The 12022-nt window shown below is 41.5% G+C and overlaps 1 protein-coding gene across 1 annotated transcript in view; it reads right to left on the bottom strand.

The window, feature by feature from the left end:
* The window catches only part of LOC306705680 (cadherin-12-like), a gene marked incomplete at both ends in the record, with an annotated part of 56487 nt that overhangs the window by 22883 nt on the left and 21582 nt on the right, over positions 1-12022 (bottom strand). The window contains 3 exons of the mRNA XM_079172497.1: positions 407-660; positions 8892-9079; positions 9601-9768. Coding sequence (XP_079028623.1) covers positions 407-660; positions 8892-9079; positions 9601-9768 — 610 coding nt within the window. The remainder of the gene's footprint in view (positions 1-406; positions 661-8891; positions 9080-9600; positions 9769-12022) is intronic.

Raw genomic sequence — 12022 nt, 5'->3', positions numbered from 1 at the left:
CATCAGGTCCTCTTCACAGAGTCCACCATGTTGCACCGCCATGTTTCTACAGCAGCCCAGAAGGGACAAACGGAACATTGGCTCTAGAGAGAGACTTTGGTATTACCTGAAGACCTGACGTTCTACGACACTTACGGGAGGGGGAGCGGAGGGTATTCAGTTGGATGCAATTTGCAACTTCAAATGCCACTAAATCCGACACACTGCTCTGTTAAGAACTGTTTGTGTGGTGCAAACAGGTTTTTAGATTTGCTTAAATTGGGAAGTGCTGGTCCAGCTAGCTCAGGACAAATAATACCAAAAGGCTCAATCTAAATCTGAATCATACATCTCACTGAAACAACAAACAGTTAGGTTTGAGGGTGCTGGTAACAATGTTCCCACTAACTAATGCATTCCTTGTTACCTGACGGCACTGCTGCTAGCATCCAGGTCTTGAGCCGTCACAGAGCCGATTATGGTTCCTGGAGGAGTGTCCTCGTACACGTCCATGGAGTAGGATGGCTTGGTGAAGACGGGAGGCTCGTCCGTGTCCAGGACATTCACCTTGACTGTCGCCGAGTCCTTGAAGGGCCCCAGGTGGAGGAAACGGCGGTCCAGCTGTGCGTTGGACGCCTCAACCTTAAATGTGTATGACTTCTTCGTCTCATAGTCAAGAGTCTGCAGAAACACAAGAATGAAAGATGAAGACACATGGAGAGATTAAAGTTCTGAGAATAGAGCTTATATTATATTGCTATATTAGTATGTGTAAACTGTAGCGCTGTGTCTACACAGGAGACATCGAGCCTTGCTTTTCAGCCATCAGTGACACATGTCTGACGCTATCTTTACTCCTGCTAAAGCCATATTTTTATACTTTCGGTTTATTTTCTTCGGTTTTAAAGGCATATGGTGAAGGCGTGTTGGGATCTGAGAGCTGACAAAACACAAGTGACCTACCCTCAATACTGTGCCTGAATACATCCTGTGTACAGGACTGAAGCTGCTGCTGTGCTGCTAAATGAAAACATGAGGCTTTTGTGACGGTTCCCATGATCAGCACAGACATTTAGCTAAAACCACATATCTACATTCACACAATCCAGTGGTTAGTCCGCTCTGATCTGTGCGTGGACCAGAGTGAGCCTAAACCATCCTCACCAAACAGATACAGTTAGGCATGAAGCACCATAACAAATGACTGGGGGGGGCTGGTCCTTGTGGGCTCAAGCTACATAACTCTCTGTGACACAACAATCATTAATAGTGTAGGTCCACTGCCAAATAGAGAAACATTACCACATCACTGCTTCGCTGGTCCAACCACATGGTGGACCATATGTTTGGACCCATGCTGAGTGATAATGATAAATCTTCATGGACAGTTTTTTTTGTCAGTTGCATCTATAGAGCTTGGGCGGAGCTAATCCATATAATACCACAATAGTTTCTTTTTCCATCATGGACCGTTACTAAAGAGAACAACAGCGTGAGAGAGATGTGAGAGAGATGTTACAGCATGAAGCAACTGACCTGCTCCTTTCAGGCTAAACTACTATGAACATCACGGAAACCAAGTACCGTTCCAGTCTCACCAATGACACCAACACATGTACATGAGTTCAGTAGTTTTGATGGGCCCCGGGGGAATACGTTTATGACGGGCCCTTGTGCACAATAGTTACTAGTTATGAATCATACATACATCATCTTCTCATCAAAAGATCAAAGGGAGACTTTACATTGGACAACATCATCATCATATTACCCAGCAATCATCATTGCATATCTGTCCATGAAAGAAATACCAAATGAAATGACTAATTATTCATTTTCCAGTTTATTTAGTCTTTATAGTTCATGAAGGATACGATTATCAGTTTGTCATCGTTACTGACTATTTTACAAAATAAACTAAAAAGAAATATTTACCTCTGAGATATAGTGGAGTAGTGTTTACTGGCGGATTGAAAACCACCTTCATACTGCCACCTAGCGTCTGTGTCGGGAGTGACGCTCCAAAGATGAGGATTGTAACCAATTCAATCTTGTGATAGAATGGTGACTGGGTCCGCCCACTAACGGTCAAAAAGAAAAACCACTCGCGAGTCAGCAGGTGGAACTTGACCAATGGCCAGAACAATGGTTTCCTCCTGCAGTCTGCTCTGAGCCATCTCATGCCTCAATCACAGAGAAGTGAAGTTCAATGAGGGACAATCATAATCCAAAGATGTAAGAATTACATAACAATGTTTACATTTATTTAGAAATCCAACTTTTAGACTGAGAGTCACAAACCAGGCACGTCACCCCAAGCTTAAGGCTGTCCTTTAGAGTTCATCAGGAGTTCAGCGTCCATGAAAAAGCACCAAGTCGTCATTCTGGAACCCTGTTTTTCTTTCCTATGATACGGCGTGGTGGGGGATGCATCGGGTATCTCCTCAGAGGTCTGTGTCCACCTGTATGATGTGGCTCATCAGTGTCTTTAGTCTCTCAAATCTCCTAAAGTTTTCTGGCTAAAAGTCTCCATCAATCCCATTGGCTTCAAATACTGAGATCCACACAAACACAACAGACTCTCAGACAGGTGGAAACACACCTGGGCCTGTAGTATGGAGTCTACATACCAAGTAGTGAGTGATTGTTAAAGGACTCTTAGTCAGCTTGAAATTGTACTTCTACCCTCTACCCTTCACCACAAAGTTCCAGCTGACTGTTGGAATACACTGCTACCTCTGCTGTCTGATGGAGATGTTTAATTCAGTGTTTGTAATGGAAATGTTTCGTGATGGTGAGTCAGTCAACTTATGCTTGACAACTGCCTCTTTGTTTCAGAGCAATGAGCAGGGACTGAATGGCCACACAGAGAGCCATGGCTTCTCTCATTGCAAACACAAGAGGCACAGCACACTCACAAAGTAGCTGTGGTGTCTGATCTGATTTAGAGGACAGTCTGAAATAAAAGCCTTCGCAGCCCTTCTGATGTTAAACTGCTTGATGTGATGTGACATGTGCGCTGTGTGTTCCAGTGTGTGTGTGTGTGTGTGTGTGTGTGAGTGGGGAGTTGGAAGTTTTCTCAAGTCCTCGGATGACTCTTTTTGGAAGAGCTTTACTCTAAGACCTAGTTTCCTGCTGTGGTCCTCCAGGAGCAACTGTCATATACTTGAAGAAAAACAAATCCTAAATGAATCGTGGTGTCTGTCTTTCCCCCTTTTCTCCCGATTTCCCTCGCTTTCCTTCCACCATCCTTTCTTTTTTTAGTTTCTTCCCTGTTCTTCCAATATAAAGCAGTGATCTTAATAAATCATCAGGGGAATCCAGTGGCTGACGCTGCAGAATAAAGACTGATTTGTGTGCATGAGAGTGTGTGTTTTGCATGTGTGAGTGAGTGTATAAAGCATTATCTAGTGTCATGGCTCGGTTCAGTGGAAGGTTAAGAGGAAGCACGATTAGGATCACAGTCAGATCAACACACCCCTCCTGGCAAAATGCTGGAGTTTGCAAAATCTGCCTTTGGTTCTAACTTTTTAACAATTTGATCACAGAATAATACATGTGATCAGTGGAATTTAAATAATAGATTTAAGTACTATTTCTCAGTCAGAATAGCCCTTAAAGCCCCAGCTCTGCAGGTATTTGGCGACATATTTAGAAAGGGAAAACATTGACGTAATATCCATGTCTTTATGCTGCAACACCGTCTATACTGATACCTTCATTCACCTCAACCTCAGAGAGGACCGGGCCTTTCTTTGGAGCAAGCATACATTCATTTATCACAGCACCGGGTTCACCGTGGACGCAGAGGGCTCCCTATTTTCAGAGGAGAGCTGCCTGCGTCCTTTTAGTGCCCATGGAAGCCATTCGTCCTGTTCACACAGGACGCGCTGCACAGAGCTCAGGGTCTTCAGCAAGAGTTGACCTGCTGAACTACTGGAGGTTCCATTCTCTCAATGTTTATCCCCCGAATGATGATATTTCCAAATCTCTCTATCCACTATATTAATAAACCGCTGTTTGTGACTGTGGTTATTCATTTGTCAGTTGTGTCTAAACATAGACACAGACATGTCAGGGTTTGAGAGGTGGGATGGTTTATTAGGGCCCGAGCACCGACAACGTCGGGTCCGCGAGGTCCCTATTGTATCTGTAGGAATTATTATTATTATACCCAATGTTAAAAAAACGTTTAAGGGTATGTGTCTTGTCCCAAACCTCCCCATATTTGGCGAGCATATCAGGACTGCGGAAAATTTTGATATTTTATGGGTCCAATGCTCAAGCATACAAAAATACTCGTTAGCGTCCCCTAGAAGTTGGAAAGGCAATACCCGACAGCCCGTATGTCCAAATTACTTAAGATTTTACAGACATGAGCAACTGAATGAGTTCTATAAAAAATCCTCTTGGGACCCTAAGCTCCGCCTACCAAAATCTTCCGCCATTTTGAATTTTGTAAAAAAAAAAAAAAAATCACTTCTCCTAGACCCTGGGTCTGATTGGTACCAAACTTGCTGTGAATCATTATTGGATATCTATCATCAACAGTTATGAAAAGTTTGTTGGTATCTTATTGCATTAAGAATATATGGACCAATGAATTTCATGAGGAATTGGCCTTCTACAGCAATATATAACTTCAAAACCATGTGGCTTATCATCACGAAATCTTTAGCATATGTTCACATTGTGTCCTGTAACATACCCTTAAATTTGTTTTCCATACAACCTCTAGGGGGCGATGCAGTAATACTCCCATTTCTTTGCATTTTGAGGCATTTTTCATTGTTTTCAGGCATTGTACTTTAACGAACTCCTCCCACAGAATTTATACAATCAACTTCAAATTTGGTCAAGATGATCTAAAGACATTAATGATGAAAAGCTACAGAAATGGTGTACTGACATTGAACGACCTTCATTTTATGTGGCGCCCATGTCAGGCACATTTCGTGCCGTTCGCCATGAAAGAGGAAGTTGTTGTAACTACAAGGTACTTTATTCAATCTGCCCCAAACTTGTTTTGCATGATGCTGGTCCAGGCCTGAACACATCTCCATGCCAACATTTTCACAAAGTCATAGCGCCACCTACTGGCACAAGGAAATGACAAGTTTTATACTTTGATGTACTTCGACTAGGAAGTTGCCCAGATCACTCTCAAATATGGTAAGGTAATTTGTAAGACAATGATGATGCTTCATCATGAATATTGTGAGTTGTCGTTAAACGCTGTTGCCGTGGCAACGCGTCATTCGCCATGAAAAATGAAGCTTATTTTTCTGTGACTTAGGATGCTCAACAAGCCTTGGAACTTTGCACAGGTGTCATAGGTGATGGAAATAAATATTTCATATGGCTTTTTGGCTTGACCCTTTCAAATTGCCTCGATAGCGCCCCCTACAAATATTCAAAAACCCAGCCCCAGCGCTACGTTTGACCTACATGTATGAAATTTAGTAGGCACGTGTGTCACATGAAGACTTAAAAAAAAGTGTCTTGGGACCATGCTCTAAATTTAACAAGAAGTTGGCCATTTAGATTTTTTGTGTGAATTTCCCCATGATTTCTAGTCGCCATACTTTAACGAACTCCTCCTAGAGACTTTGTCAGATCCACTTCAAATTTGGTCAGTATAATCTAAAGACTGTTGCAATTAAAAGTTACTAAAAGTTTTACGTTTGCTGGAATGGCGTAGCCGTGGCATGGCGGCCATTTTAAGTGATTCAGCGTTAAACAAGCTGATGTAACTCCACTGGACTTGCTCAAATCTGTCCCAAACTTGCCATGCTTGATAATAGTCATGGCCTGAGGATGTCTATGAGCCAATATCCACTTAAAGTCATAGTGCCACCTACTGGCAACAGGAAGACAGCGTTATGTAACACACTGAATTGGATTTACACGATGTGGTCTATACTTGATATAGAGCAACATAATGCATGTTTGCGCGTGTTCTCTAGCGCCACATAGTGGATACAGGAACTGGTGAAATATTTGCACTACATAATTTCCAGTGTCACACAGTCCAAGCATTACAAATACGTCTACCTTGTGGGCTCGCTGTCTGATGGTCGCAGATATTTATGGCCGCTTCTGCCGGCATCCCGCCATTAACCCCGACGTGCGGGAGTACATCGCTGCTTGCAGCTTTAATTTTCATATTGCATTGCAATATCCTGTTTAAAGTGATCATATATCGAACTGCTAATCAATGCTGGTACTGTATGCTAATAGATAAAGGAGTGATGATACAGTACATGATTTGAATTCCTTAGATAAAGCTGTGCTGCGTTCCAAGCAGATGATAGAACGCTCATTACAACCAGAAGAGACGTGAGACTCGACTTGGACTTGCATGAAATGACTTGTGAGCCTCGCTAATACGCAAACAAACAGCAGACTGAGGGGAGAATGTGCTTCTGATAAGGACAGCCAGGGCACAGCTGCACAGTGTGAAATCAGCACATGCCTCCGATTTCTGATTTGCTCCCGTTGACAGTGGTGTTTGTTGTTAAACTCAACACCTTATCCATGTTGATAGATGATGAATTCAGGATAATGTACATTTCTGCAGCATTATTACAGTCATGATATACTTGTATTTCTGCTGTTTTTTTAAAGAACACTATTGTCAATAAAACTGAACATTTAAATCCTTCTAGAATTAGGACTTTAAGTGTGACCTTTTTTAAATGACACCCAGTTATTTATAATATTTATGGTCTGCATTCTCTCAGCAAGAGCCTCTATATAGAAGTTTCATTCGGGCTGGTTTCAGATTGCCTTCACTGGCACGATGAATTCACAGGAAACAAAGCATATATGCACTCCAGCATTAATATTCATAGTTTTTTATCTCGTTGATTTCAGTGTCATGAATTTTGTAGTATTGATCAGTTTTTACTGTGTTTTTTTACGTTTTCTGCTTTAGTATGTCTCAACACAAAAAGATATGTAGATTAGGAACTGTTTAAAAAAAAAGATAGAATCCTCAAACAACTCATCGGCCATCCAAACATCCGTCATTCTCTGCTAAAGGATTGACAGGATTCACATATGACAGTAATGACTCTTCACATTATACTGTACATGTGAATGACTCTATGACATCATCGTGTTCTATTCCATTGACAGAATGTGACCTATCAAAGGAATAGAACACGATGATGTCATAGTCAGAGAGTTCTGTCAGAACAGATCAGCCCCTCGATGAGACCACACAGACACACACTTTTGTCTTTTTGTACGAACACTAGCGCTGAGTTTGCGTCAAGACGGATTCATTGCATAGAGCGACACGTCAGGTGAGCTGAGAGCGGTAAAGAAAAGTCACATATTGTTAACTGTGGACAACTGAGCCAAAACGGAAAACTCTTCCATTTTAACTGTCTGAATGTAATTTGAGAAGAAGAGCGACCTCTGTTAGTTTAGTGTCACTCATATTATTGTATTCATTTGTTTCCTTATTAAGTGGATTATTATGGATTAATTGCTTCTATTTTTGTTTCCTTATTATGTGGATTATTATGGATTAATTGTGAGCGTGGCTCGAGGTGCTAGTAACTTCCGACCTGCTCGCCATCGAGGGAGCAGCGTCCGCGGCCTTTGGGCGAGCCATAATAAAGCCACCCAGAGGTGAAGAGGACGTAAGAAGACCCGCCTCTAGTTTTCATCGCTTCTACTTTTTAGTATTTTTGTTTCCTTATTAAGTGGATTATTATGGATTAATTGCTTCTATTTTTGTTTCCTTATTAAGTGGATTATTATGGATTAATTGCTTCTATTTTTGTTTCCTTATTAAGTGGATTATTATGGATTAATTGTGAGCGTGGCTCGAGGTGCTAGTAACTTCCGACCTGCTCGCCATCGAGGGAGCAGCGTCCGCGGCCTTTGGGCGAGCCATAATAAAGCCACCCAGAGGTGAAGACTGGACATGATGTTCAAACCAAACGCACTTTTGGAGCAACAATCAGAGTCCAAATAACAAAGCTGTCGGTACCAAACTGAAGTGCTGTCTTGTTCCCTCTGCTGTCCTAGTGGCTGCCCAACAACGTGACAGGCTTCCTTCCAAATTCTTTCAAAAGTGAATACATCTGGTAATGCACATTTAAATCAGTCAGTTATATCACTAGACAGTGACCATTAGGTTGTTTAATCAAGTGTATATTAATTTGCTCTTTTTGGGGAACCTAAAACTACAGTCTGCGCTCTTAATGGAATAATCATTTCAACGATTAACTGGTGATCATCCTTTCAGGGTCACTGAAAGTAACAGTTACTGAACATTGACAGGGAAGATATGGAAGTGAAGTGTTTGTGATGTGTTTGGTGAGAAGGAGAAGTGGATCTGGAGCCAGAAGGAGGACGGAGACAAAACAGATGAGATGAGAGCAACACCAGACAGACAGGAGTGTTTGTTTGGAGGGATTTACTGTTTCATTTGAAAATCTTTCCCAATTGGTTAGGTGAAGGCTCGGTATTGTCAGGAAAGAAGCCCTGCAGTTACAAAGTAGCTGGTAAGATTACTACAAAAATCAACTAAAACTACATTTTAAATGTCAAGAGTTTATGTCAACTAAAAGTAGACTTAAGTTTAAGTAAAACCTTTGATTTCAGGACTAAGACAGAGACTTAAAAATAGTTGAGAAAATGAACTCTAGTGTGACTACTAGCAGGACTCGGGGCTGCACGGTGATGTAGGAGCAAGAGGGCCTGAAGGAATTATTTATGCTGTTCTATGGTATGCTGTATTTACAGACAGCCCATGTTGGCTGGCATGAACCTCAATTATTCATACCTGCCACGCTGCCAGACACATGATCATCATGCATATCGAGTTGGTGCAGTACAGTATTTGTATTTGTGACAAAAACAGCTAATGTGCAGCTAATGACGTGTTAATGTACCTTTCTCAAGACTACAACTCCTTCTTGACTATGGCTATTAGAGATGATGTCAAACATGTTGCCCTCATCTCCTGGAACAATGGCATAATCCACGTCTGCATTGCTGCCAGCATCCAGATCGAATGCTCGAATCTGACCAACTGCTGAGCCGACAGACGCCGACTCCGGAACCCGCAGATGGAAAATACCTGAGAAACGGGAAGACAGCAAAAAGAAATTAAGTGCAAATGTAAAACTGAACATGTTGACTGATTTTATTCATTCATAAAAAGGTAGGCATCGTAATACAAAAAAACTAAAACATTTTATATGTTTTTGTTGAATTCATTACATCCTGACAGCAATGAATGAATCAAATGGTCTGATGAAATAAAAGTAAAAAATCTGTTATCTTTGTTTGTTGCAGGACTGTAATAAAACCGTCCAAACATTTAATCCAGAGTCTTCCACAAGCTGCTAGCTTGACAGCTGTGGATACTATCAGTAACCATGTTTGTTGTTCACATTCATAATGATCATTTTGAGGGAGTGGCTTTGGAAGGAGGCCTGAGGGGCTGTCAGTGTTGCTGACTTGGCACCTTTCTCACTTGATTTAGCAACATTTGAGAGCTAGTGCTGCTAGCTGCTGGGAAAGAATTGGCAACACTGGGCAGGGTTCTTCAGTTAGAAGCAATCAACCAATTACATGTCATTGTTTGGACTTTCTTACTCTTGGCGAAACGCGGTGGGTTGTCGTTGACGTCGCTGAGGGTGATGTTGATGGTGGTGGTGGAGGCCAACCCCCCCAGCTGACCTCCCATGTCCTTGGCCTGGAGAAGAACCTGGTACTCCCTTTTCACCTCGCGGTCCATGTTGGCTAGAGCTGTCCTGATGACTCCTAGAGGAGGAGGGGTTGAAAAGGGTACTCATGAAGAAGATAACGATGATTTAGCTTTCCATATAGGGTTCCTGATGGTCAGAGAGCCTTGCCTGGCAGCCTCTGCCATCAGTGTATAACTGTGTGTGAATGGTTGAGTGATGGAACAGTGTTATGAGTGGTCGGAGGACTAGAGATGTGCTGTATAAATAGTTGAACAAAGAGCTGCATTGATTCAGGCAAGGACAGCCAAAGATACAGCACAGAAGGAGAGAGAGAGAGCTGAACGATGTCCTACAGGTTCCTAAGACCAGGTGAAAACAAGGTGAAGGACTCCCTCACAACTGCAGCAAAGATTCTCTGGTTTGATGAAATGTTTAGAGAGGTGCGCTGCTGTGCTCTAAGCAGCTAACCTGACAAAAAAGCATGTAAGACATTGAAGCCTTTTGGCTTCATCTGCAGTTTATTTGAGTTCTTTTCATGAGGACAACTCTACAAGTCAATATTCAAGTATAATAGGATGTATACACATATCGCACAACTCTCATTATTGACATCGGAAACAAACAAACTAAATAATCAAACATTAATCAATCAAGTGGTCAGGTAATCGACTACTAAAGCCACTGGTCAGTGCTGTGGATGGTAGTTGATGATTTAAACTTAAAAAAATACCTGTAAATATCTGCACATGGTTTTCACTCATTTTGGTGTGGTACCACGACAATCCCCTGAACACGGACCTTAGTAATTGCCAGCACAATTATTTTCTGCACCTTTTATTTAGGCTGATCAGCGTCTTGCTAAGATCAGCGAGGTTGTACATGAAGACACTCTTTGCCAAAGTTAGAACAGATTTTCTTTATTTCGCAAGAGAGATTTTCTCTATATTGAGTTTTGTCTGTGCTCTTTTCAGTGATTTGAAGTAGGCAAGACTCAGTTGGGAAAAGAAGATGTCTTTTATTTCTGTGCACCAGTCTGGATTTGACTAACATCTGAATCCCATCTGATGACAGTTGTGGGTTTGTTTGCTTGTGTTGTCAACCAGGCCACGGTCAATCAAATCTGATCAAACCAAACCCACTGTCAAATGCGTAATGAATAATTCATAAGGGTGTTGTTGTTTTTAATTGTTTCACATTCAGTAATGCATATCTAATGTAATACAAAAAATATGTACAAATTCAAGACAAAGGTCATTTATACAAAACAAGCATTTCTTGCTTACAAGGGGCAGGGGTAGACTTTTCCCATAAACCACCACAGGAAGTGGACGCTTACCAATACTTGACGTTTGAAAAAAATGCATTCATCTTAAGCACTTTTTGACAGTTGTCTTAAACTGGTTTGTATATATATATGTGTATCAATGATCTGTGATTCTAATAGACTTGTGTCTTACTTGTGTGGACCTGTGAGTGATAAACATGTGTATCAGAGATCTGTGGACGACGTGCGGAGGATCCAGAAGAACCAAGAAGTATGAAGCAGACATCCTCCGGTTGATGCTCATGGTGAAAACACGATGTAAAACAAATAATTAGTGGCCCAAATAGATAATACAAGGCAAAAGAGCGATGCTGGTGTGATATGTTGTCAAGATCAATGTCATAGAAATATAAAAAAGGGCTCGGAGCAGTTATTCGTTGAAACACTAGGATGAAAAGCTACCCAGCGCTCTGCAGACTTTTTTCTGCCAGAAAAAGAGGCTTTGTGGTACATATCACTACAAATGTTGAGTTTGATATAATTACTAAATCAGTTTTTTTTACTATTATGAGGGTTGACCTAAATACATCTAACCTAATGCTAATTCATCACTTGTCTGGGCATGATCAGGGCTCGTCTAATGACAAAGACAATTTCGAGACTTCTTCGAGAGTAGCTCTGCGAATAAAATGTAATGCTGAACCATAGCGTTCAGCATTACATGGAAGTGTAATGGAATGATACATCAAATGTTGTGTATGACTAGAATCAGCTCACTGTATACCCGGGTCGCTCACAGGTCCTAGAATTGGAGAAATTATGCCTAAAAGTCCGAAGAACAAATCCCCGCTGTCATATGGAGGATGAGTTTGCTGCTTGACCGCTTGAGAGAGTGCAATCACGATCACCGATCCTAGGAAATGAGAAATTCCACCTACAAGTTTGAAGAACTAACCAATTACCACTGAGCGACCTTAAGTAAGAGGCTTTTGTCTGGGCAGAGATAGGTCATAGAGTGTTTGTAACCGTGTTTTGTTTTAAGTGTAACTGTACTATTTACTGTGTA

The sequence above is a fragment of the Pholis gunnellus genome (assembly GCF_910591455.1).
Source record: "Pholis gunnellus genome assembly, chromosome: 14".
In the NCBI taxonomy this organism is placed as follows: Eukaryota; Metazoa; Chordata; class Actinopteri; order Perciformes; family Pholidae; genus Pholis; species Pholis gunnellus.
This window is presented reverse-complemented; position numbering and strand designations above follow the sequence as displayed.